The 26,812-nt window shown below is 47.8% G+C and overlaps 1 protein-coding gene across 5 annotated transcripts in view; it reads left to right on the forward strand.

The window, feature by feature from the left end:
- syvn1 (synovial apoptosis inhibitor 1, synoviolin) overlaps positions 1 to 26,812 on the forward strand; it is a 39,007-nt gene that overhangs the window by 7,899 nt on the left and 4,296 nt on the right. For all 5 annotated transcript variants that reach the window (XM_043682604.1, XM_043682606.1, XM_043682607.1 and 2 more), the window contains exons 4-15: positions 2,369 to 2,521; positions 4,603 to 4,651; positions 7,895 to 7,998; positions 9,821 to 9,947; positions 10,207 to 10,306; positions 11,836 to 11,901; positions 13,984 to 14,100; positions 15,300 to 15,448; positions 18,267 to 18,416; positions 20,350 to 20,490; positions 21,264 to 21,450; positions 22,579 to 22,730. In XM_043682604.1, coding sequence (XP_043538539.1) covers positions 2,369 to 2,521; positions 4,603 to 4,651; positions 7,895 to 7,998; positions 9,821 to 9,947; positions 10,207 to 10,306; positions 11,836 to 11,901; positions 13,984 to 14,100; positions 15,300 to 15,448; positions 18,267 to 18,416; positions 20,350 to 20,490; positions 21,264 to 21,450; positions 22,579 to 22,730 — 1,495 coding nt within the window. The remainder of the gene's footprint in view (positions 1 to 2,368; positions 2,522 to 4,602; positions 4,652 to 7,894; positions 7,999 to 9,820; positions 9,948 to 10,206; positions 10,307 to 11,835; positions 11,902 to 13,983; positions 14,101 to 15,299; positions 15,449 to 18,266; positions 18,417 to 20,349; positions 20,491 to 21,263; positions 21,451 to 22,578; positions 22,731 to 26,812) is intronic.

A 26,812-nucleotide genomic window follows, 5' to 3' on the forward strand; every position in this document is an offset into this window, starting at 1 on the left:
CCCTCCTCTCACTTATCTCTCCACCCTTCAGGCTCTCTGCCTGTATTCCTGATGAAGGGCTTTTGCCCGAAACGTCGATTTCGAAGCTCCTTGGATGCTGCCTGAATTGCTGTGCTCTTCCAGCACCACTAATCCAGAATCAGGTTTCCAGCATCTGCAGTCATTGTTTTTACCTTTCTCCATTCCATGTTTATTTCTGGCCTGTTTCTCCTTGGAATAGAGCCAGTGAAGGGAATACTCAGAAGAGTCAATGTTGAGCATCTGTTCCTAATTGCTCATGTGCGTGTGTGCGCCAGGACGCACAGATGGAGCATTCTAGGAAAGGTTTTTGTGACATAGAAAGAGACCCTTCAGCCCATCATGTCCTTGTTGGTCATCAAACACCCACCTACTCTAATCCCATTTTCCAGCACCTGGCGCACAGACTAGTATCTAGTAGACAGGCATTTCAAGTGTTTGTAGTTCTGAAATGTCTTTTGGGTTCCTGCCTCTGCTACCCTTTTCAGGGAGTGGGACCTTGCTGTGCACATCCTTGGCATCTGCGTTTTCCCACGTGACCAGAGTGACTTGGACCAAGTCCTTCAGGGGGGCTGCGCACAACACACTGGGGAGTTTCTGAAGGTAGAGGGTTTATTTTTTTGTAGGAGTGAGAAGTGTTGTATCAAGGCCAGGCTGCCCCAATGTAAAGGGGCTGAATGGCCTCCAGGTGTGGTTGAGGAAAATGAGGGTGAATAGACCCACAAAGGCTACATTTCCCATCAGTATTTGGGGCAATGGGTGAGGAGGAATCTTTGAAACTGAAGTGGTGATTAGTGTTTGTGCTGTCTGATATCGTGCAGATGGACTTAATAGTTTTCAAAGAGGAATCCGAAATGATGGGAAAGAATAGGGTGAGGGGGTGACTGGATTAGTGTTCCAGCTTTGTGTGAATGAAGGGAAAGTATCCAATCATCTTGTATTCCCTTGGTTCCCTGTTGAAATGTCTGTGTGGCCACGAGGGCTTGTCAAGGGCAGTAACTGTGTCTGCTACCTCTAGCTCCTTATACCCTACACTGTTAACGTAGCCTGGCACCTTTCGGTTTCTCCTTGTGAAGTTTCAGCCAGTCACCCAACAAGTAAGGTGTAAAGTCTGTCTGTAACATGGTTGAGGTAGATGCCACCTGGCTGTTTGTCAGAGGGCCACAAACCTCCCTGTGTTGTGTAAAGGTTTCAAGTCAGAACGTTATCAATGTTGTTCCACGTGGCCAACCCTTGACTCACTTCTTCTGAGCTGGAACTCTGCTGCAAATCTAGTCAGCCTCGACGGCAGATTAATTGGCTGACTCACGCTGGGACATCTGCGGTCTCGGATCAGTAACTGGCACGTAGAAGGAAGTTAGTCTGACTGCTGCACTTGCTTGTGGTTATTGAAGGAGGAACAGTGCAGTGTTTTCACTGTCCCCCTCCATTGGTGCCTCTGAATTAGCATCACCATGACACCAATCCTGTCTGGTGCAGAGTTCTAATAGCTGAGAGGTCCCTCCAGGCTTCAGACAACCAAAAATATATTTTGGCATATTCTGACACACGCACACTGCTCTTAACTCCCTGACTCCAGTAGCTATCGAATTCATTGCTCAGTGCTCTGCACACTTACTGCTGGCAGCCTGAACTAGCGAAGTGTTGATGTCCAGCACAATCTAGGTGTCCTTGTTCATGTGTAATTCAAAGCTGGTTAGGTAGTCAGGCAAAGGGTATGTTCACTGTTATTGCTAAAACAAGAGTACTGAAGTAGAGCTGACTTGGTGCAGTGCCTTGGTGTGACTTCGCAAAGTTTTCCTGTGTTCAGTCTCCCCCTCCCCCTCAGTCAGTCAAGTGGGCTGAAGGCCATCCTAAGTAGACCTGTCCCAGCGAGTGAAGAGCCTTCTGTTTTGGGATCAGTCCGCTGACACTCGTTGCTCTGTCTGTGGCTTGTTCTGCACCAGTGCAGCAAGCAAATTAAAGAAATCGTGTGTTGGCCTGTTATTACAAGAGGCTTTGTGCGCTGGATGAAAGCTGCAGGTTTATGGAGTGTTGGTGAGACTGCACTGAGAGTATTGTGTACAGTTACCGAGAGAAGGATATGCTTGCCTTCAAGGGAGTGCAGCAGAGCTTCAACAGACAGATCTCTGGGATGATGGAATTGTCCTGTGGGAGAGGTTTGAACAGACTGTGCCTCTATTCTCTGAAGTTTAGGGAAATGAGAAGTGATCATATATGAAATTCTTACCAGCCCTCCACAGGGTGTCTGCGGAATGAATGTTTCCTGATTGCGAGGTTGTGGAGAATCCCTTCAGTTAAGCCATGGTGATTGGATATTCTAATGCTGTTTTCTTCCTGTTTTCTACAGCATTTAATCGAGCGTTCCTGGTACGCTGTGACTGAGACTTGCTTGGCATTCACTGTCTTCAGGGATGACTTCAGTCCACGCTTTGTGGCCCTCTTCACCCTGCTGCTCTTTCTCAAGTGCTTCCACTGGCTAGCTGAGGACAGGGTGGACTTTGTAAGTGTTTCTGGTGTTTCACACTCCTGGAGTGCTGATGAGTCAAGCATGTACATGCTGTGAAATTCAAGTTGTAGATGTGCATTAGACTGTCTTCCTGGTTTTGTAGCCATCCCCTTCCTGCTGACTCTGATTTGGTAGAACGGCGGAAAGGGTTGCGGGGAGCGGAGGGGGCGCAGTTGATGATGGGTCATTGCTGTTAGCAACGCACTGCCCGAAAGAACATACACTCAGAGCTGTACAGCACAGAAACAGACCCTTCGGCCCAACCCGTCCATGTCGACCAGATATCCTAACCTCATCCAGTCCCATTTGCCAGCACTTGGCCCATATTCCTCCAAACCCTTCCTCTTCATATCCCCATCCAGATGCCTTTTCCGTGTTGTCATTGTACCAGCCTCCACCACTTCTCTGGCAGTTCATTCTGAAAAGGTAGCTCCTTAGGTCCCTTTTATATCTTTCCCCTCTCACCCTAAACCTATGCCCCTCTAGTTCTGGACTCCCCGACCCCAGAGAAAAGACCTTGTCTGTTTATCCTATCCATGCCCCTCATGATTTTATAAACCTCTATAAGGTCCCCCCTCAGCCTCCGACGCTCCAGGGAAAACAGCCCCAGCCTGTTCAGCCTCTCTCTATTGCTCAAATCCTCCAACCCTGGCAACATCCTTGTAATTTTTTCTGAACCCTTTCAAGTTTCACAACATCCTTCTGATTGGAAAGAGACTAGAATTGCATGCAATATTCCAAAAGTGGCCTAACTAATGTTCTGTACAGCGCAACATGACCTCCTAACTCCTCTATGCAATGCACTGACTAATAAAGCTAAGCATACAGAATGCTGCCTTTACTATCCTATCTACCTGCAACTCTACTTTCAAGGGACTATGAATCTGCACGCCAAGGTCTCTTTGTTCAGCAACACTCCCAGGACCTTGCTATTAAGAGTAGAAGTCCTGCTCTGATTTGGTTTTCCAAAATGCAGCACCTCGCATTTATCTAAATTAAACTCCATCTGCCACTCCTCAGCCCATCGGCCCATCTGATCAAGGTCCTGTTGTAATCTGAGGTAACCTTCTTCGCTGTCCAGATTCAGTGGGAATTTTTCAAAACCAGAATTTGGATGAATACTTGGAAAGGGAGAGACTTGCAGGACCACAGAGTGGCATGGGAGAATGGAAGGGAGACTGTGGGACTGATTGGGTAGTTCAATGAAGTCAGCACAGGCATGATGGGCCGAAAGGTTGATTGCTACAACAACAACTGAAAAACAGTCTTTTGCCAGTCTGGATTGTGGGGGAGAGGTTAGTTTTGTCCCGATCAATCCAGATGTGCAACCACTTGCTGTTCCCGTGCTGTGCACTGCAGCAACGTGATGGCCTACAGCAGATGCCTCTCAGCCTCAGAGATTGGTTTCAGCTACATTCCAAGTCTTGGTCTTGTCACTGGCTTTAAGCAGAGGAGAGAAGAGGATCTTTTCCATCTCTCTGCGAAGAGAAATGGAACCCTTCCAGGCATCCACATCATCCCTTCTTCGAGCTCATTATTAACATTGTAAAGCCCTATTTACTCTCTCTACTTCTGAAAGTAAAGCTTTCACTGTTCCACCCCCCCCCCCCCCCAGGGCAGGACAGCATGGGGTTAGATACAGAGTAAAGTTCCCTCTACACTATCCCCATCAAACACCCCCAGGGCAGGACAGCATGGGGTTAGATACAGAGTAAAGTTCCCTCTACACTATCCCCATCAAACACTCCCAGGGCAGGGACAGCATGGGGTTTGACACAGTTGAGCTCCTATCACACTATTCCAATCAAAAGCTTTTGCCATTTCCTGCAGCAGCCACAGTAAGTGAATTCAAGACAGTTTCATGTTGTGAGCTTCTTCCTGCTAGGGCTGGGACTCGGCAAATTCATTAGATTAAGGTTGCAATCTTAGCAGACAGTGGGGTTGAATGTTAGTCCAAGAAGATAGAGCCTAGAAGCCTCCCCCCATTGTCAGCTTGTTTTGCCTGTAGCACTGCACTGTCGTGGATTGTGTGTGTGCATCATCTGAACGTGTTTCTATTTTGCGTTTCTGTACAGATGGAACGGAGTCCAAACATCTCGTGGCTGTTTCACTTCCGAGTTGTCTGTGAGTATTGTACCTCACGGTTGAGTGAAAGTTTCACGTCATTCTTGGGTTTCATGCAGTCTACATTTAGTCCAGTGGGGATACAGACTTTGTCTGCAGGTCAGCTACTGTGAACAGGTTGATCCGGGAGACTGTGGAAGCTTCTCCCATACAGGGTGGTGAGGTTTTTGTGGGATCTGGGTCACTTGCTCTGGAGCCAACTCTTTTCCTCCTGCCCTGATTAAGAAATTCAATCTCTAGTGTTTGTGTCCCTTTGCTCAGAACCAGAGGCACCCTGAGAGAAAAGGTGGAACAGTGGCTCAGTGGTTAGCGCTACTACCTCACAGCACCAGGGACCCAGGTTCGATTCCAGGTGCCTGTGTGTGTGTGTGTGTGGAGTTTGCACATTCTCCCTGTCTTTGCGTGGGTTTCCTCTGGGTGCTTTGGTTTCCTCCCACAATCCAAAGGTGTGCAGGTCAGATGAATTGGCCATGCTAAATTGCCCGTAGTGTTCAGGGATGTGTCGGTTAGGTGCATTAGTCAGGGGTAAATGTAGAGTAGTAAGGTAATGGGTCTGGGTGGGTTACTCTTTGGAGGTTCGGTGTGGACCTGTTGGGACGAAGGGCCTGTTTTCACATTGTGGGGATTCTAAGTTGCTGTTTTCTGTTTCAATTAAATCGCCAACAAGGTCCTGCAGTCCCATGTGACAAAGTGGGGAGTTGACCGTGCTGACCGTTGTCACTGCGCTACCATTTCGTGTCTCTTCATCAATCCCTTCTTTCTGTGACCGATCAATTCCAGTCACGTCTCCATAATGACTTGAGTTGTGATTTCTTCACCTTTGGGTGACTGTGAGATATCCCAAAGCAGTTTGCAGCCAGTTACTTAGTATTTGAGATGCGCGAGGTCGCACAAAGACCAATTTGCTGGACATTAAATGTTGGCATTGCTGGTGATGCCCACATACCCACAATTGATTCTTTTTATTTTAAACAAAAATTTGCCTTGAGATCTTGAGATGGCAGAAAGGGTTTAGCACTCATCTGAATGAAGGCACTTCTGATAGTGTAGTGCTCATGCAGTTTGTCACCATCTGTGTCATCCTTGTTGATGTATTTAGGTTTCAGGCGTTGGACCTTCAGGCTCTAAGTGGTGACTCCCTCATCTGCAGCTAACAGCGCAAAGGGACTGGTTTGTGCAAAAGTCCCCAGTCCCCCTCCGGTTCAATTACAAGAAGCAGATGCTGAGGATTTGCATAGACGTTACTAAATACTGAAGTGGACCTTCCCCCTTCACGGCTCCACACAGCTGCTGCTTCGAGATGACGTGTCTTCTCGGTATTTGCCACAGCTTGTGGAGAGCAGGCCACCTTTTTAAATCAAGCTCAAGGGAGCAGCCAGCTTTCTGGTGGCGCTGCTCCTTGTGGCACCCTTACACAAGCTGCCGTGTCTCTCTGCTCGTAAGCTGCTGACCTGTCCTTAAATCATCCTGCCCGCAAACTGTCAACTGAGATCGGAAAGGAAAATCTAGAGCAGGGGGCAAGAAGGCCAGAAATTAGATAATGTGAATAGTGTGTAATTATTCCCTTCAGTGGTGGAGAAACAAGATTGTTTTCATAAACGGTGAGAGGTTAGAAACTGCAGGTGCCTGAAGGGACTTGGGCATCTATGTTCATGAGTTAGTTTATAAAAGAAGTAGTGTGCAGGTTGACTGTCAAATTAGAGTACGGCAGTGATGTCTTACTGCAGTTGTACGAAGTTTTTGTGATACGAGAAGCACTTATTGTACGGTTTTGTTCTCAGGCAAGATGGTCTTGCCGTTGAGCGTGAGTGCAGTGAAGATTCACCAAACTGATCCTAGGCCAAGGGCCTAAAGGGGGGGTTATTGGCTTTGGGGCAGCAGATTCCTCAGCCAGAATCATGGTCTTTATGCTCATGGTAACCAGAAGGTAATGAAGTGCCTCCTAAAGCTCTTTGGGAAAGTGCAAAACCTGGTGTTTATAAAGTGGAGAAAGAAAAGTCTGATCCCACCATAATCCAAGGCTTAAGTAATTGCTATTACATATTAACTGCATCTGACAAACTGCTGTTCACAGTAGAGAGAAGCCCCTGTCCCATCGACAGGGCGGAATTGAAGGACAAATAGTGTGAATACCAAAGATCAAGTAACTTATAAGGCAAGAGTAGAAACAGAGAACCTCCTGAAAGGACAGTGGAAGACAAGGGGCATTGTCAGGGAGCTATTGCAAAACCTTGCTTAGGTATTATGACCTCAGGAAAATAATTGCAGCTTCACAAGTTAACAAACAGCACCCCCCCTCCGTGTGATGCAGCTAGCAAATGTCTGGGGATGGGCCTAAAGGGCAGAGAAGAGATGGCAAGCACTGATGTCAATGTTGCTGTAATCATTGTGACAAGGCATGTATAAATATCCTGTTGGAGAGGAGGAGTGTCTTTGAGTCTGTCTCCAGTGACCTCTTCTAGGCTACAATGAGAAGGAGTTCCAAAAAAAGATTTTTAGCCCTGAACACAGGGCTAAGGCTCCTCTTTTAACATCCCTCGCCAACAGGGTGGCAGGAGCAATGAGGAGAAATTGAGGAAATTTTGCCTGGATTTTCTGGGCTTGCACAATATGATACAACTTGGTTCCTTCTCAACATGAGTGTCCCAAGTATTGGACAAGATGTAAATATTAGATTACACATTGGGATGTGCTGTTGTGTATCAAATGTAATCTTAGCAGCTCCTCCCTGGGAGTCCAGAGGGAGCTTTACTTTGTACCTAATACCTATCCTTGGAATATCTCATCGGGACGCTATTGAGGAATCTTTACTTTGCCTCTAACCCTGCAGTATAGTTGTCCTGGGAATGCATTTTTTTTTTGGGATGTCGGTTTGCTCGCTGTGCTGGGAGGTTCATTTCCAGACCTTTTGTCACCCTACTAGGTAACAGCTTCAGTGGGCCTCAGGCGAAGCAGTAAACATGATTCCTGCTTTCTATTTATATGTTTGGGTTTCTTCGCCTGAGGCCGGCTGAAGATGATGTCTAGTAAGGTAACAAAACGTCTGGAAATGAACCTTTCAGCTCAGTGAGCAAACCTACATCCAGAACCTCAACCTGAGCAACAAATCTTCTCAAAACACGCTAATGCATTTTGGTGTTTGGTACTGACACGATTACCTACAATGGAATGATCTTCGTTTGCAGCATTCAGATGTTCATGCTTAGGATTTTAAAGAAACATCTTGCCTTCTTTCTCTTGCAGCACTGATGGGTTTACTGGCTCTGTTGGATCTGCTGTTTGTAAACCATGCCTGTCACAGCATCATGACCCGGGGAGCATCCGTCCAGCTGGTGTTTGGCTTTGAGGTGAGGATTTCCTCATGGGAGTGTGTGGCGGTGACAGTGGTGGATGCCTGTGGGCCGCCAACAGGGAATGAATACCTTTTGAAAACTTGTTTTCTTTTCTCTTGAAAGTAGTAATCCAGGTACACAATCCTTTATCTGAAACTCTCAGAACCAGCTGGTCTTTGGAATTTTTCAAATTTCGGAATAAGTGACCGTGAAACTTTTAAAAATCTTGCCGCACAGCAGCCTGTGAGAGTAATGGGCCCTGAGATAGAATTAAGGCCTCCCCCGCGCATGCACACACACACACACACACACGTCACATCTGAGTGACGCACGTCACATGGGTGTGGAGTTGGGACAACTGTTTGCACGCCAAACAACCTTGTTATTGAGATAAAAACTTGACAAAAAAACCTTCGGATTTCGGGATTTTGGATAAAGGGTTGTCTACCTGTATTCACGTAACCCTCCCAGGGCTGCCATTTACCTGGTTCCAAAGTGCGACCTGTCCTGTGTCTGCATCTCTCTCCTTTCTCTCTCTTCCCCCACTGCCATACATTCAGAAATAACTTCACAGGTTTTACCAAAGAAAATGGGAATTTATTCGGTCTATAGTCACAGTCCAGCAAGCACTCTTTCATTTCAACCAGGAGACAGTTAATGGGTTCTTTGCTTTCCCCCCCCCCCCCCAGCTGTTGTAACTCCCCCGCCCCTCCTTAATGTGGATGAGTAGCAGGCAATGGAGTTGGGTTTCCTCTGTCAGGTGTAAGGGTTATACCTGAACATTTTACCCACAATTCAGTTCTCAGCTCATTGCCAAAGGTGACCAAGGTTTAAAGACTGAGATGTGGGGCTGAGTTGTTTAATTCTGTCTCTGTGGCAAACATGTCATCATCTTTTGAGAAATGACACTTATTCCTGGGATTTGATAAGGAGAACAGGTCACAGGCCAGGACTCCTGCAGTGAGGGAGTCACCTCCTGACTCTACAAGGCTCAAGTCAAGAGTGAAGTGGAAAACTCTGTATACCTAGAAGATCCTAAAATACTTGAAGCTCCACACTATCCAGGACAAAGCAATCCACTCGATTAGCATCCTATCCACCACATTCAGCATTCAGTCCCTCCACACTGACTCAGTGGCAATGCCATCTGCAGAAACTCGCATTTTTTTTTTAGCAGTATATTCCACATCAGTGAACTCTACCAATGCAAAGGACAAGAGCAGCACATCCATGGCAACACTACCCGCAAGGTCCTTTCTGACCGTCCTAACTTGGAGATATATTGCCATTCCTTCTGTGTCATGGAATCAAAATCCTAGAGTTTGTTGCCTGCCTGCATTATAGGTCTACCTATATCCAGCATTTCAAGAAAGCAAAAACTGAAAGAATTGCAGATGCTATACATCAGAAGCAAGAATAGAACTTGCAGGAAAAGCTCTGCAGGTTTGGCAGCATCTGTGAAGAGAACATTCTAGGAAAGGGTCACCAGACCCGAAGCGTTATCTCTGATTTATCTTCACAGATGCAGCCAGACCTGCTGAGCTTTTCCAGCAACTTCTGTTTTTATTTCAAGAGAAAAGTTCACACTACATCCTTGGTGGGCAATAAATGCTGGTCTAGCTAGCGATATCCTGAAACGTTTGGAAATATATCAGTGATTCTGTCAATTACCCTTGCCCTAGTTGTTCTGATGACCCATTGAATGGCAGATACTACAGTGGCATTAAAACAATAGCGATTTGTGTCCCAAGTTGGCATAGTGAGACTCTTGGGCGGTGATGGTGATGTCGTGGTTGTGGGGCTGATGCTTTAACCTCTGTCCTGTGTTCCCTTACAGTATGCCATTCTCCTCACAATGGTGCTGACCATATTCATCAAATACATTCTGCACACCATCGATCTTCAGAGTGAGAATCCCTGGGACAACAAGGCTGTGTATATGCTCTACACCGAGCTCTTGACAGGTACCGGGAGGGGCGGTGGTCGAGGCGGCTTGTAAAATTGCAGGGTGTGAGATGTGTGGCAATTCTTGCTCTGGGGTTTCAAACGAGACTCTGAAAGGGCGAATGTGTTTTGGACTCTGATAGGTAGATTGAAGATCAGCTGGTAACTTTCATCTCGGATATCCTTTGCTTAATTCCAGGCTGTGGTTATTGTACCATCTTTCTCGTGGTGCGTGGCTGCCGCTCTTGTTATCAAAGCTGATCTTTCCGTCTGTTTCAGGGTTCATTAAGGTGCTGCTCTACATGGCCTTCATGACCATAATGATCAAGGTTCACACGTTCCCTCTGTTTGCCATCCGTCCCATGTACCTGACCATGAGGTGAGTGCTCCCATGAGAAGGAGGTGATGTTTCGGTTTTAGCCCTCTCCTCCTGCACAGGTAGACTTGATGGCACCAGCAGCTCCTAGATGAAAGGGCTGTGTCTGGAGAAACTTGAGTTTTCAGCTGCTGGGCAAGATTGGGTTGGAGTTAGACTCTGTGCCATCAAGGCCAGATTTGAACAGTTCAGCCATTCTTTGACGTGATGGCTCCGTGGTTTGCATTGCTGCCTCAGCACTAGTAACCCAGGTTCAATTCCACCCTCAGGCGACTGTCTTGTGGAGTTTGCACACTCCCCCTCCGTCTGCATGAGTTTCCTCTGGGTGCTTCAGTTTCCTCCCCCAGTCCAAAGATGTGCAGGTTATGGTGGTCAAAAGGTGGGACTGCAGATGCTGGAAACCAGAGTTTAGATCAGAGTGGTGCTGGAAAAGCACAGCAGGTCAGGCAGCATCCGAGGAGCAGGGAAATCGATGTTTCGGGCAAAAGCCCTTCATCAGGAATAGAGGCAGAGACCCTGAAGGGTGGAGAGATAAATGTGGGGGGCAGCTGGGGAGAAAGTAGCAAAAAGTACAATAGGTGAATGGGGGTGGGGTTGGAGGTGATAGGTCAGAGGGGAGGGTGGAGTGGATAAGTGGGAAGGGAGATGGACAGGTCATGAGGACAGTGCTGAACTGGAAGGTTGGAAATGAGGAAACTGGTGAAGTCCAGCTTACGGTGGGTTCACTGTGCTAAATTGCCCATAGTCCTCAGGGATCCGCAGGCTAGGTGGTTTAGCCAAGGGAAATGCAGGCTTAAAGGGAGTAGGGTAGAGGGGTGGGATGCTCTTGAAAGGGTCAATGTTGACCGAATGGCCTGCTTCCACACTGTGTACGGATTGTTTGATAGCCCAACACACTTCATATGGTGTGTCCCTTTTAAAGTTGCAATCCTGGTAGATGAGGTTAGCAAATGCTGCCAACCTCTCATAGGCACAGCAAGATGCCCCAAACTAGCCAACCAGATGAATACCCAGCAGCTTTGTTCACCTAGTTAGCTGAAGGAGGCATATTGACTGGAGTGACTGGGGAATTTCCCTGTGCTGGGAGTGTCAAGACATAGGATACTTAGAGAAAGCATTTAAAAGGATTGGAACGAAGTTCTATCAAGGAGGGGAATTGAGAGCAAAGGATCACAGCATCAGGCATTTAAAGTTTTATTTCTTGCATCATTTTGGTGGTAGCGTGTTACAGGGGCCTTCCCAAAACAGGACAGGATACCAGACTTCAAGAAGGGAAACTGTTTCTTTGACTTTTAGACTTGTGGACTGGAAATCTATAAACGTCCATCAGCCATCTTTTCCAAATAGTCTCTCTGTGTTTCTTTCCTTCCCCACCTTGCCCAGCTTTCCCCCAGCGCCCTAGCTGACAGGTTCCTTGCAGCTTGTTGTGGCCCGCTGTGTTTTTGAATGCTGGCAGTGCAAAGGGATTGGTGTTGGGCCAGGAGCTTGTGGCAGTCGTACCAACCTAACTGTCTCCCTGCCTCCGTTTCCAGGCAATTCAAGAAGGCAGTGACTGATGCCATCATGTCGAGAAGAGCAATTCGCAACATGAACACGCTGTGAGTACTGAGCTGGGTGACCTCACTTTCACTCACTTGCCCTTTTTGATTGTCATCCTCTGCTGTGGTCAGCAGAACTTGTGTTTGATCTCATGCTTTTCCCAGTTGGTGGTTGATTCTTTTTGGGATTTGGCTGGGCCAGCATTTATTGGATATTCCTGACTACCCCTTGAGAAGGTGGTGGGGAGTTGTTGTCTTTAACCGTTGCAGTTCTTGGGTACACCCATGGTGCTATTCAGGAGGGAGATCCAGGAGTTTGACCCAGAGGCACTGAAGGAACAGCCAGTATATTTCCAAGTTGGGGCGGTGTGTGGCTTGGAGGGGAACTTGCAGGGGGTGGCGTTCCCATGAATCTGCTGCCCTTGTCCTTCAACATAGAAAATATGGGTTTGGAATGTTCTGAGAGGCTGCAGTGCGTCTTGTAGATCAAGCACAGTTCTGTGACAAGTAATGGAGGGTGTGTGACTGTGGAAGGTTGACAATTACGTTCCAATCAAGGATGCTGCTTTGTCGTGGATGATGTCAAACTGCTCGAGTGTTGAAACTGCACCCAGCCAGGCACCTGAGGAGTATTCCATCGCACTTCGAACTTGTGCCGTATAGATGGTCGACAGGCTTCCGAGCTGGGAATTTGGTTTGCAGACATTTTGTCCCCTTTCTAGGTGACGCCCTCCGTGTCATGGAGCCTCCTGTGAAGCACTGCTGTACTGTTTCAGTTGGAATTTATTTGGTTTCATTCCCGCTGCTTCGGATGCTGGTTCCAGTTGTATGTTGCAGTGGTCGGTATATTAGCTCTAGGTCAATGTTATTGATGGAGTCCGTCGATGAGTACCAAGCTTCTAGGAATTCTCTGACTCTCTTCTGTTTGGCCTGTCCTACTGTTGTGTTGTCCCAGTCGAATTTATGGATTGTGGCTGTGTGTACCCGCACCTGTGTGTCTGTGTATAGCTACAAGGGACAGCTGGTCTTGGCATTTAGTGGCTAGTTGATGTTCACGAATGTGGATGGCTAGTTGTCGGCCTGTTTGTCCTAGATAGTGTTTTGTGCAGTCCCTGCATGGAATCTAGTACACCATGCGTGTCTCGCACACGATGGGTATTGGGTCTTTTGTTCTGGTGAGTTGTTGCTGAGCTATCGGTTTATTTGCTGTCGTAAATCCGAGTGGTCGGAGGAGTCTGGCTGTCAGTTCAGAGGTGTTGTTTACACCAGGCAGAGTAGTTAGTGTGTTGGGCCAAAACCGCTGGCAGCAGTAACGAGAAACAGTGGGAATGAAACCAACTAAGTTCCAACTCACACAGTATCGCAGCGCTTCACAGGAGGCTCCACGGCACTGAGCAGGTCGCCGAGAAAGGGGGATGAACGATCTGCAAACCAACTTCCCAGCTCAGTGAACAAGCCCACAACATCTGCAACCGGCAGCTGAACTACAAATCTTCACACAAACCTTGGGCTTCAGGATGTCATGAGGTCAAAGCTGCTAGAGCACAGAAGCCCACTCCACCCAGAGTCCACCTTGTGAGGCAGTGAGTTGTCCCTCGCTGCATTTCTTAAAATCTGTTGTTTCTCTTATTCGGGTTTCTGCAACACCTGAAATCTGTGTTCCTGAGACAGAGTTCCATCGGTCAATGGGAACAGCTTTGCTTTATCTACTTTATCTAATCCTGCCCTATTCTTGATGAGCTCTCCTCTCAATCTACTTTCAGTCCATGGCAAACAGTCCCAACTACTCCACCAGCCCTGGAACCATTTTCATGAACACCCCCTGCATCCTTGCTGAAATGCAGTGACCGCAACTGGGCATGATGCTGTAGTTGGTGCCTAGCTGAAACTTGATACTTGTTCAGAATATCCTCCCTGTCTTTGACAATACCCAGTACATATTCCTAATGTCTCTCACAGTTGGACCTGTCACCCTTTGTTGTACTGCTAAAGATATATTGGCAGTGTCAGTCACTCTGTATCACTGGAGCCGTGAAGGTCTGCAGTCGCTCACTCTGTCTATCTCCTGCTGGTGTATACTGCTGCACTGAGTCACTTGTGATGTCCTAAGCCCCCATAACACCTTCTGTCTGTTTCCGGCAGGTACCCCGATGCCAGCCTAGAGGAGCTCCAGCAAACCGACAACGTCTGCATCATTTGCCGTGAGGAGATGGTAACTGGAGCCAAACGCCTACCGTGTAACCACATCTTCCACACCAGGTGAGTATCGCCAATCTCCAATGTCCCCTCCATATCCCAGGGCCTGAGCGGGTTTGAAAATAATGAACTAGACCATCGAGTCGGTAGATTAACATCAAAATGAAGTTTAATTTTTTAAAAATTTACCTTTGGAGCAGATGTTTCTCATTCAGCCACCCACCCATCTACCTGTGTAGGTCAAGGTTAAAGATCCAGTGATGAAATAGAGTGGAGAGATCCCAATAGGTTTCCAGTTGACAATTGTTCGCCTAATCAATTCTAGACACTCCCACACAGAGCAAAATATAAAATTCTTCAAAACAGATGACTCAATTCTCTGGTGCTATTATGGAATTGCTGGATAGGGTGAGGGATTGGATCTGATTGGGCAGTGGGGTAGGCTTGAGGGGCCAAATGGCCTGCTGCTGCTACTTTTCTTGCCTTTAGCTACTTATTTTCCTGTCCATCTCGTGCTGTGTCCCATTGACACCAACAGTTCACCCCCTGTGATCTTGTCTTTTTGTCAAGTGATGGATGTTAGTGTGAAATTCGATCCTGTGGAGACTTGTAGCCCTGACCTGATCTTTCCTTCCTGCGTGTCTCCACTTGTCTGCAGGTAGTGCTGTGATGCCGGACTTGTGTGACTAGCTCACTGTTTGTTCCTTGGCCCATTGAAATTGCTCACGTTGCCATGTGCCTCCATCCCTCCATGGTAGAGCTTTTCCCTCTCTGGGTTGCAGGTTCAGGGTTCACTCAGAGGTTTGCATGACTCCTCCAGCCTTTCGCTCCATGTCTTTTGGGTGAAACTCTAAACCCAGTTTTGATCTGATCCCCTCGGGTGGCTGTTAAGAAAACACCCTTCCACTTTTTAATATTTAAAAAAAATTTGGGCGTCCAGAGCCCAATATTTCTCTTATCAATATCACCCATTGGGGGACTGAGGAGTCATGATGACTATTCATCTGTAAATGGCATCTTGCTAGCCTGCTCTGCCTCCCTCCAGCACAGCCCCAAACCAGTTCTGGTTGCGAGTCCGTTCTGCCAGGAATCTCTGCTTTGACTCCCACTTTAATGTGACGGGAAGCCTGCCAAACTGACAGGCCCTGGGTCAGGTGGTGTGTGTGGTGCTGCCGCTGCATGGACCTGTCCGTTTTCCTCGCCTGCTAGCTAGTAACTGCTTTCTTTCTTTTTTTTTCCTTCTTTTTCGTTCCCTCCTGCAGTTGCCTCCGTTCGTGGTTCCAGCGGCAGCAGACGTGCCCCACGTGTCGCATGGACGTGCTGCGAGTCACACTCCCCACCCAGACGCCGCCGCCGCAGCCGCCTCAGCCGCAGGTGCCACAGACCCCCCTGGTCCCCCAGCAACCCAATCGTGAGTCGCAACCTGAATCTGTCCACTCCCCAGCTTCCCTCCTTTCTCTCTCTTCCCCCCCGCCCCACCCTGCCTTGCCAATGCTTTCCTATCCACAACCAGTAAGCTTTGCTATACTGCTACCCCAGGGTGGGTATACCGGCCTTGGAGCCTGAAGAAAACTGGCACTAAATTATTTGCTGTTTCTTTTTTTAAAAAAAAACACCGAAACAAATGAACAGAATGGCTGACTTCTGCACTGTAGCAATTGTGAATTCTGCGATAATTTGAGCATGTGTTGACCCTAGATATAGGAGCTTAAAGGCACCATTAGATTTGAGGTGTTAAGGATGATTGAAGGATCCACAGGGAAGCTATTTCCTCTGGTGTCTGGGGTGCACAGAAAGATCCCAGAGCAAAGGGGGCAGCACTTTTGTTTAAAAGTCCAAGCCAAACCATTCAGGGGAGAAAATGTTGATGCCGAGCGGTGAGTTACTGAAAATGTCAAACTGGCGATCAATCCGTTTACTATCTCCTGCTTTAAAGAAGGTAACTTCAAGTGAATGACATTAGATCAGTTAGGTCCAGGAGAATTGGTTTTCTGGGGTGCTTTGTGAATAGGCTGGTAAGAGCACGTTCAACAGGGGATTTCCAAAGGGAAATAGGTAAGTTCTTAAGGGAAAAATCTGCAAGTCTGTAGCGTTTGTTGGCCAGTTCAACATGCCTTTAAGCTGTGTCTTACTCCGACCTCTCAAGGAGCAGTTAACAGCCTGCACTGCTCTGGGTCGAGAGTCACATGGGGGTGGACGGCCGATTTCCTTCCATAAAGGTTTTTTGTGAACCACAATAGATTTTTACAAACATTGACAGAGGCTATGTGATTGCCATTAGGCTAACTTTATTTTTATTCCAAGTTTCCAGTTAATTTAAATTACCGTCTTTGCCAAAGAATTCCTATCCATTGAGCAGTTAATCACTTTTATTCACCCTTTAATAAAAATCACATTTGGCTGTGTAGGTTTTGTATTGCTTGGCAGAACGTGACTGTCTGAAGCAGCTTCAGTGCAGTACACTGGCTGAGTGGTTAGCACTGTTGCCTCCCAGCGCCAGGGACCCTCGGCCAATTCCAGTCTCTGGCATCTACCTGTCTGTCATTTGCACATTGTCCCTGTGTCTGCATGGGTTTCCTCCGGGTGCTCCAGTTTCTTCCCAATTCGAATATTAGGTGGATTGGCCGTGCAAAGTTGCCCGTTGTCTCCAGGGATGTGCAGGCTATGTAAATCAGCCATGGGAAATGCAGGGTTACAGGGAAACGGTAGGGGGTCTCGACAGGCTGAATGGCCTGCTTCCACACTGTAGAGATTCTATGAACCATCGAGACATCTCCGGGAAGGTGGAATGCATTGGAGTAATTGGGGCAGTTGAGTAAGAGCTGTTCTCGAAGGATGCTCTGGAAGGGAGCTCAGCAGTCGGGGAACAACTGAGGTGCTTGAAATGGGAAGGGCTGGAAACTTTGCCATCATCGTGAGCTCAGAATCTGAAACACACCACACTGATTGCACTATATAGCAGCAGTCCGTAACAGCTTGAGTTTATATTGCCCCTTTTTCCTAAAGTGTCATCCATAAATGACATGTTTCAGTAAGTCCGGTCTCTTGTATGTAAGCTCCCTGTAGTCAGCAGTGAGATAAGTAACCTATTGACATCCATAATTCAGTGCCAGCTTGCTTAAACAATAGAACGATTACAGCATCAGCTGACCAGGACAGTGGGAATAATCCCCTCCAAAGTAAAGGCCTTTCTATGCCCCCCGTACAACATTTAAAAGACATTGGACAGGTACGTGGTCCCAATACAGGCAAATAGGACTGCTTCTGATTCTGATCAGCCTGCTATAGGACAGGGTTAGGGTTCAGAAAAGATTTATAAGGATATTGCCAGGGTTGGAGGGCTTGAGCTATAGGACAAGGCTGAACAGGCTGGGGCTATATTCCCTGGAGCATCGGAGGCTGAGGGGTGACCTTGTCAGGGTTTATAAAATCATGAGGGGCATGGATAGGCTGAATAGCCAAGGACTTTTTTTTTTCCCCAGAAGAGGGGAGTCCAAAACTAGAGGGGCATAGGTTTACAGCGAGAGGGGAAAAATTTAAAAGCAACCTGAGGGGCAACTTTCTCATGCAGTGCGTTTGTGGAATGAGCTGCCAGAGGAAGTGGTGGAGGTTGCTACAATGACAACATTTAAAAGGCATCTGGTGGGGCACGTGAATAGAAAGGGTTTGGAGGGATATGGGCCAAATGCTGGCAAATGGGACTAGATTAATTTAGGATATCTGGTCAGCTCGGACGAGTTGGACCAAAGGATCTGTTTCCATGCTTTATGATTCTGACTCTGGTCAAGTGTTTTAGTAAAGTCAGATGAGGGGGGAGCGGAGGTAAATGAGTCAGATGAGGGGGGAGCGGAGGTAAATGAGTCAGATGAGGAGGGAGCGGAGGTAAATGAGTCTGGGTGGGTTACTCTTTGGAGGGCTCAGTGTGGACTTGGGCTGAAGGCCTACTTCTTCAAGGTGGAAGTATAAACCTGGAATGTGAATCACCTGGAGCGAGTTTTAATTCTATAAATTCTTACTTTAAGGCTAGTCTTGCTGCTGGGGACCTTTGCAAAACTGGTGAACTGGGAGGGGGGTCAACTGCATGTATTGGGGAACAACTTGCAGCGAGAATATGGGAGAGGCAGGACTGTACTTCGTGGTCCCCCTACAGGGCTTTGTGTGTTGCTGAGTCGTACACATTCACGCTGTGTGGTGTGCCTGGTCCTCACTGCTGCTGTTCCTTTTCCCAGTGCCTCCAGGGATGCCGCCCTTTCCGCCAGGAATGTTCCCCTTCTGGCCGCCCATGGGCCAGCACCTCTTCCCGCAGGCTCCTGGTGCAGCTCCGAATGTGCCACAATCAAACACGTCAGCTCCTGCTGGTGCAGAGGGCCAGGCAAGCGGTAAGTGGTAACGTGTGAGGTGGTGGGAAATGGGAGAAACGTGAAGCAACAACATTGTTTTGGAAACCAAAACAAAAAATAAATAAAAACGACAATCAGCCTACCCACAGTAACAGAGGAAGCAGTTTGTACGGTCCCAGGCTCCCACCAATGAGGTGACATTTGGGTCACCTGTGTTTGACGGTTGCATATTAGGAAAGCGACTGGGGCAGGTTCTGGAGGGGCTTGAACAGGGTAGACATTGGCAGTCGGGGAATCTAGAGCACAGATTCTGGCTAACAGGCCGATCACTTGGGACTGAGATGAGGAGGAATTATTTCTGTGAAAGGGTGACGAGTCTTTGGAATTCTCTACCCCAGAGGGTTGTGGAATCTCCATTGATTACATGCGCTGGTGAGTGAGGCGTTTTTAAATGTCAGTGATTGAGGAAAAATGGAGTTGAAGGTCAAGATCACATGACCGTATTGAAAGATCGACTAATATTTCTACTTCTCCTGGCACATGTGTTCTCTTCTTGCCTCCATGCAGTGGCTGTGGAATCCATGGCCACCAAGACCTCTGTTTAGCCTCCCATCTGAAGGACAGCAATAGCCTCCAACTTCAGGTCAGCTTGGGTTTGTGCTCGGGTGTCAGTGGAGTTGGCACTTGTGGGCCCCAAAGCGTGTGCTTGCTGGTCAGTATGTTGTGTGTGGTAGTGATCTGGTTGGCCCATGACCTCACAGAGGAGCACGGCATCCAGTGTGATGTCACTGGCAAGCCAGGTCACAGACTCAAGACTGTGAAAGAGAAAGGAGGGTGGGGGTGAAGTGTTCCTCAGTCACCTCTGACCCGTTGATGGAATCCAGCAAGAGTGCCCATCGCCATAGCAAGCGAAGGGAGAAGGCGGTCATCAAGCTGAGGAGTTACTCGGAATTGCAATGCCGTGGTGAGGGAAAGAGAGAGTTCTCTCCAGCTAGAGTTTACAGAGGGGGAAGGAGAAATAGGCCACTTCTGAAGTAACTCCTCCCTCCATGCCAGTCCCCCGGCAGGGCAGCTCCTCCCTCCATGCCAGCTGTGGGAATGTCAGCCCCATGTTTCAGCCCTGGTGGGTTGAAGACCTGAACACACTCAAAGTTCTGACTCTGGGTTGAGTGAACCCCACTGAATCCAAGGCTGACATCTGGTGTCGATGTGCAAGAGTGAAATCCCAACTCCAGGCCCAGTGTCTGGAATGAGCAAGGGAATGCAATTCCCCCTCAGCACTGATTAGGGGTGTGGCGGGTTGCCAGTGGGAGCCCGTTTCTCACTAACGTCACCCATCCCAGCAACTCTGGCAAGCAACTGAGCTTTTAACAGTTGATCCACGGAGAGCATTCAAAGCAGAGTGTGGTATGGGAGAAAATGAGCAGTGACGTGGAGTGATTTCTAAAAGCTGTGTGTTCACCATAGTGTATTCTTAGATGAGGAAATAGGTGGAATAAACCTTTTTTAAGGTGGTGTCCTGACTGAGCTCCGTTGGCAAACAACTAGTTCATAATCCCCCTGTTTGAGCTTCTACATTGTTGACCCAGGAAGGCCCAGAGATCAGTTTGTTCTGGATAGGGACATGTGGGGGGGGACAAGAATGGAATGTAATGATCCCGGAGATTATAGCATTAGCACCACTGTCACCATGTTTACTCCAATTCCCAGCTAGCCCTGTCCAATCAGGAGTGCAGATATTAAGTCTTTGTCTGTCCCAAAGTATTTGGCTGGCACTCAGTTACTTTACTTTTGAGTATAGGGAAGGTACAGAAGACAAGCCTGCCTGATTTTTAAGCACTCTGAACCGCACTGCTATTTGTTAGTCTCTTCTGAAATGCCTCTTACTTCCCAACAACCCCAATGAGCCTTTGCATTAATATACTTGTTCTGTTTCTCTCCCCATTTCTCCTTCCCCCTCTGTAAACTCTAGCTGGTGAAGAATCCCGGAGCACTGAGACCATGTCGGGGACTGGATTGGAGACGCCCGGTGCTGGATCAATCCCAGGATTTCCCTTCTCCTTCCCTCCCTTCCCGTCGGCTCCTTGGGTGGGAATGCCCCCCCCTCCGTTTGGTAAGTGTAAGGCATGCGCTGTGATGGTTTGATGTACGTGCTCGTGAGTAACTCCAGTCTCCCATTATTGCAGCTGCTTTGGGTTTAGCACGCTGACTCTGTCCCAGTCTGCAGCTATACTGTGCTACAGACCGGCCTGTTGCTCTTAAAGGATTACCTTCACAGTGATACATGGCACAGAACAGAGTGTCAGTTTGGTCAGATCAAATTGAGCACCACTTGCAGTCAGACTTGTGCTGGTGAGGAGAATTGACTTGTTCAATTCCAGACCATAAACACTCTCCTCCATTCTTTTGCAACCCTTCCTTTTCTCCGTGATGTCTTATTTGAATGGGTCTGTTGTCTGCAAAGGTACTGTGCTGTCTGTTCTTACTGCTATCATTAACACCTACTTCTGCATCTATATCACTCTTCTACCACCATTAGTACTCCTTTTGTTTTTTATTCTTTTGCTTTGGGTACCCTCACTATCTTCGTTTCATCTCCTCTTGCTTCCCCTTTACCAATAGCATGAGAACCATCATTTTCCAGTTCCCTTCATTTCTGATGTAGAGCCAGATTAAATTGGACTTGAAAAGTTACCTCTGGTTTTTCTCTGCATAACTGTCTGACCTGAGTTTCTCTAGTGCTTTATTTTTATTTCAGCTTTGCAGTATTTGTCTCTATTTGTTTGTAGATACTCAGCTTTGAGTTGGCACCCATGGAGTAGCACTTTCTGTGGGATATGAGCTACAGCTGCTCTTATTTTTTTTTTTGCCCCTCGTTCTTTTCAGGAATGCCTCCGATGCCGATGCCACCATCTGGCTTTGCCGGATTGACAGACGAGGAGCTCCGAGCGATGGAGGGTCAGGAGCGTCAGAACCTGGAAGCACGGCTCCAGTGTCTTCAAAACATTCACACACTGCTGGATGCAGCCATGGTGCAGATCCATCAATACCTCTCTGTTGTCGCTACTCTCAGGTAGGCTGGGCCACCGTATCGCAGGGCCTAGTATTGAATAAGGCTTGGGCAGACTCACCCAGTTTAAGTCAAATGTGTGCAGTGTCTCGCAGCCCCTCTGCTGGTCCAGACTTACTGAATTCTGATGATTGAATTCAAGTCTGATCCCTCTGACCATGCAGTGCAGTAAAAACCTTGCAGCACCAAGGAAAGCTGCCTTCAAATTCATTGACATGATGTGGGCATCGCTGGCTAGGCCAGCATTTATTACCCATCCCTAATTGCCCAGAAGGCAGTTGAGTCAGCCCTGTTGCTGTGGGTCTGGAGTCTCATATTGGCCCGACCAGATGGGGATGGTGTTTACCTTCCCTAAAAGACATTAGTGAACCAGATGGTTTTTTCCTAGCTATGGGTAATGGATTCATGGTCACCATTAGACATAATTCCAGATTCTTTTCTAATTAAATTTAGATTAGCAAGTTTTGAGAAGATTTGTAGCTCCGGTCGAGCTTCTGGACGTAGGTTTGCTCGCTGAACTGGAAGGTTCGTTTTCAGACGTTTCGTCACCATACTAGGTAACATCTTCAGTGAGCCTCCAGACGAAGCATTGCTGGTGTTTCCTGCTTGCTATTTATATTCACCACAGGAAATGACCTCATCAGCCCAAGGAAACACAAGCTTATAAATGGAAAGCAGGAAACACAAGCTGTGCTTCGCTGGACACTCATTTAAGATATTACCTAGTGTGGTGACGAAACATCTGAAAATGGACCTTCCAGTTCAGCAAGCAAACCTACATCCTGAATTTAAATTCCACCATCTTCTACAAGAGGATTCTAACCCAAATCTCCGGAACACGACCCAAGTCTCTGGATTAAAAGTCTCGCGATTTAATACCAGACTTCTATTGCCTTGTTCCTTTACCAGCCCCTTCCCCCGTGAGACCGTCACAAATATCTCCCAGAAGCAAGGTCACCTTTGGCACCCTCGATAGCTACACAGCACAGTCTAATTGTCAAAGATTATAACTGGCTGGATTTTAAAAGTGACCAAGTGATTACGTTCTGGATCTATTGCAGGGAGGGGGACCTCATTAAGAGTTAAATGTAGATTTTCAAATGCACCCTGTCATTACTGTCCTCTATCTAGTCCGCCCAGACCAACGGCAACTACCAGCTCAGCACCAAGCACAGAGTCAACGGATCCAACGTCTGGATCACAGGTGGATTCCACTGGAGACTCCCCTCCTCCTGCTTTCGACAGCACCTCTGCACAATCTCCCTTGCAACCTGAAGAAATAGGTACCAGTTTCTACTGGATCTGTTTGCTGGCATGGGGGGGAGCCAGTCAGTTTGGTCTCCGAGAAGCTGACCAACTTGCTTCATGGTAGGGCTTTGGGGGGTGGTAGGTGGTGGATAGGTTAATAAGTTCTGATGCGGGACTGTCTGAGCTCTGAGCTGGCATTTTTCACGTTTGTCTTTCCAAGCGGGAGGCCAAGGGGAAGGTTTAAGAGGTTTGAAAATAGGAAGAAAGAAGCCAATTGGACTTCACGCCACAAAGTTAAGGGGAAATGCAAGGCATTATTGATGTTTGGAACGCAAGTGTGTTCAAGTCAAAAGACTGAATTACAAGAGCGTTTTGCAAAACCTCTACTGTTATTGGGTGTGAAGGTTTCTTGTTGAGATATTCTGAGGTTTTGTTTGGTTTTGAAGCTTTTGTGACCTTCACACATGATCTCCTGCTGTTATCACATCATTCTCCACACACAGTACACTTCAACAATAAATAATGCACAGGAATGTAGCATCACACTACTTTGCTTTGTGCATCAGAGAGAAATTTACCAATGAGGATTCTTTCCGGGAACAAGCAGGGTTAATCCTCGGTCGTGGAAGCACAAGGAATTTTCTAACGTGTTAGTAGACCGTTCAGCCCATCTGCTGCTCGCTAGTGTTTCTACTCCACACCAGCTCCCTTCCACCCCATCTTGTCATCTCACTGTAAAACAGTCACAGGAGGGTGCAGAGATTCAACAGAAGCTTGTAGCACAAAAGACAAAAAGCCAAAAGAAGCAAACTGAGTAATTTCTAATTCTAGAAAGTCATTTGAAAAACAACTTCAACATTCAGCAGAATAAAGTTTCAATCTATTCCCAATGCCATCAGTAGAGTCAGATGTACAGCACAGAAACCGATCCTTCGGTCCAACTCATCCTTGCTGACCAGATATCCCAACCCAATATCGTCCCATTTGCCAGCACTTGGTCCATATCCCTCTCAACCCTTCCTATTCATATACCCATCCAGATTCCCTTTAAATGTTGTAATTGTTCAAAGTTTGTCCGAAGATTTGTAGCTCGGGTGCTCGTTGTTGTGGTTCTGTTCGCCGAGCTGGAAGTTTTTGTTGCAAACGTTTCGTCCCCTGGCTAGGCGACATCATCAGTGCTTGGGAGCCTCCTGCGAAGCGCTTCTTTGATGTTTCCTCCGGTGTTTATAGTGGTCTGTCCCTGCCGCTTCCGATTGTCAGTTTCAGCTGTCCGCTGTAGTGGTTGGTATATTGGGTCCAGGTCGATGTGTTTGTTGATGTAATTGTACCAGCCTCCACCCCACTTCATCTGGCAGCTCATTCCATACACACTGAACTCTGTGAAAAGGTTTCCCCTTAGGTCCCTTTTAAATCTTTCCCCTCTCGCCCTAAACCTATGCCCTCTAGTTCTGGACTCCCACACCCCAGGGAAATGACTTTGTCTATTTACCTTATCCATGCCCCTCATGATTTTATAAACCTCCATAAGGTCACCCCTTCAGCCTCTGACACTCCCGGGAAAACAGCCCCAGCCTGGGTCACCCTTCAGCCTCCGATTCTCCAGGGAAAACAGCCTCAGCCTCTCCCTACAGCTCAAACCCTCCAACCCTGGCAACATCCTTGTAAATCTTTTTTGAACCCTTTCAAGTTTCACAACATCCTTTTGATAGGAAGGAGACAAGCATTGCATGCAATATTCCAAAAGTGGCCTAACCAATGTCCTGTACAGCTGCAACATGACCTCCCAACTCCTGTACTCAATACTCTGACCAATAAAGGAAAGCATACCAAATGCCACGTTGACTATCCTATGTATCTGTGACTCAACTTTCAAGAAGCTATGAACCTGCACTCCAAGGTCTGTTTTCAGCAACACTCCTTATGACCTTACCATTAAATGCATAAGTCCTGATCAGATTGGTTTTCTCAAAGTGCAGCATCTCACATTTATCTAAATTTAAACTCCATCCGCCGTTCCTCAGCCCATTGGCCCATTTGATCAAGATCCCGTTGTAATCTTCTTCACTGTCCACTACGCCTCCAATTTTGGTGTCATCTGCAAACTGACTAACTATATCTCCTATGTTCACATCCAAAACTGCAATTTAAAATCCAAAGAATACCTCAATATGAAGTTTGATTTCTCCCCAGTTTCTGACATCTGACCTGTGAACTCATCTTGCATGAATAGCCTCAAGATTGAGAGCTCAAACTCTCTCCAGCTTCTAATAACCAAACACTTCTGGTGTGGAAGTTCCACAAACTAAACTTTGCTTTTCCATACTGAAGTAATTCTGCTTGTCCTGTACAGTCCTGCACATGTCTCTTGCAGAATACAAAGCTTGCTTCTGATCCAAGGGGAAAGTGAGGACTGCAGATGAGAATCAAGAGTGTGGCACTGAGAGAGCACAGCAGGCCAGGCAGCATCTGAGGTGCAGTAGAATCGACGTATTGGGCATATTCCTTTCATCAGGAATGAGGCTTGTGGGCTGAGAGATAATTGGGATAAACTCCCATTTATCTCTCAGCCCCCTGGCCAAAAAGCCTAATTCCTGATGATGGACTTTTGCCCGAAACATCGATTCTCCTGTACCTCGAATGCTGCCTGGCCTGCTGTGCTCTCTCAACACCGCGCTCTCTTGCTTCTGATCCAAGTCAGGCCACCTCCAACAGCTGCCTGAAGCTTTCAATCTCTTTGGTTAGTAATCAAGGTTACAAAATCCATGTTTATGCCACCTGTCATAAGCCACTATGTTACAAGGAATGCTTCATTTACAATTTCAGGGATTTGCAGGCATTTACTCTGACATATACTGGATTAGGTTCCAGAAGGAACTTCTTCTGATCTAGCTTTTTCAAACAAAAACCCCACTGGTCCTCACCTACCACCCCACCAATCTCCATGTACAGCGCAAAAATTCCACCGACACCCTCCTTCGACTGACCGAACTGGTCCTCACCCTGAACAACTTTTCTTTCCAATCCTCCCACTTTCTCCAAACAAAAGGAGTAGCCATGGGCACCCGCATGGGCCCCAGCTATGCCTGCCTCTTCGTAGGGTATGTGGAACAATCCATCTTCCGCAACTACACTGGCCCCACCCCCCATCTTTTCCTTCGCTACATTGATGACTGTATCGGCGCTACCTCGTGCTCCCACGAGGAGGTTGAACAGTTCATCCACTACACTAACACCTTCCACCCCGACCTCAAATTCACCTGGACAGTCTCGGACTCCTCCCTCCCCTTCCTAGACCTTTCTGTTTCTATCTCAGGCGACCGAATCAACACGGACATCTACTACAAACCAACCGACTCCCACAGCCACCTGGACTACCCCTCCTCCCATCCTGCCCCCTGTAAAAACGCCATCCCATTCTCCCAATTCCTACGTCTCCGCCGCATCTGCTCCCAGGAGGACCAGTTCAAAATACATACAACACAGATGGCCTCCTTCTTCAAGGACCGCAATTTCCCCCCCGACATGGTCGACGGTGCCCTCCACCGCATCTCCTCCACCTCCCGCTCCTCCGCCCTTGAGCCCCGCCCCTCCAACAGCCATCAGGACAGAACCCCACTGGTCCTCACCTACCACCCCACCAATCTCCATGTACAGCGCATCATCCGCCGTCACTTCCGCCACCTCCAAACAGACCCCAGCACCAAGGATATATTTCCCTCCCCACCCCTATCAGCTTTCCGTAGAGACCACTCCCTCCGCGACTCCCTTGTCAGATCCACACCCCCCACCGACCCAACCACCACTCCCGGCACCTTCCCTTGCAACCGCAGGAGGTGCAACACTTGCGCCCACACCTCCCCCCTCACTTCTCTCCAAGGCCCCAAAGGAAACTTCCATATCCGCCACAGATTCACCTGCACCTCCACCCACATCATCTACTGCATCCGCTGCAGCCGGTGTGGCCTCCTCTATATTGGGGAGACAGGCCGCCTACTTGCGGAGCGATTCAGAGAGCACCTCTGGGCCACCCGGACGAACCAACCCAACCAACCTGTGGCACAGCATTTCAACTCCCCCTCCCACTCCACCGAGGATATGCAGGCCATTGGACTCATCC

This window comes from Chiloscyllium plagiosum, chromosome 45 (genome assembly GCF_004010195.1).
Source record: "Chiloscyllium plagiosum isolate BGI_BamShark_2017 chromosome 45, ASM401019v2, whole genome shotgun sequence".
In the NCBI taxonomy this organism is placed as follows: Eukaryota; Metazoa; Chordata; class Chondrichthyes; order Orectolobiformes; family Hemiscylliidae; genus Chiloscyllium; species Chiloscyllium plagiosum.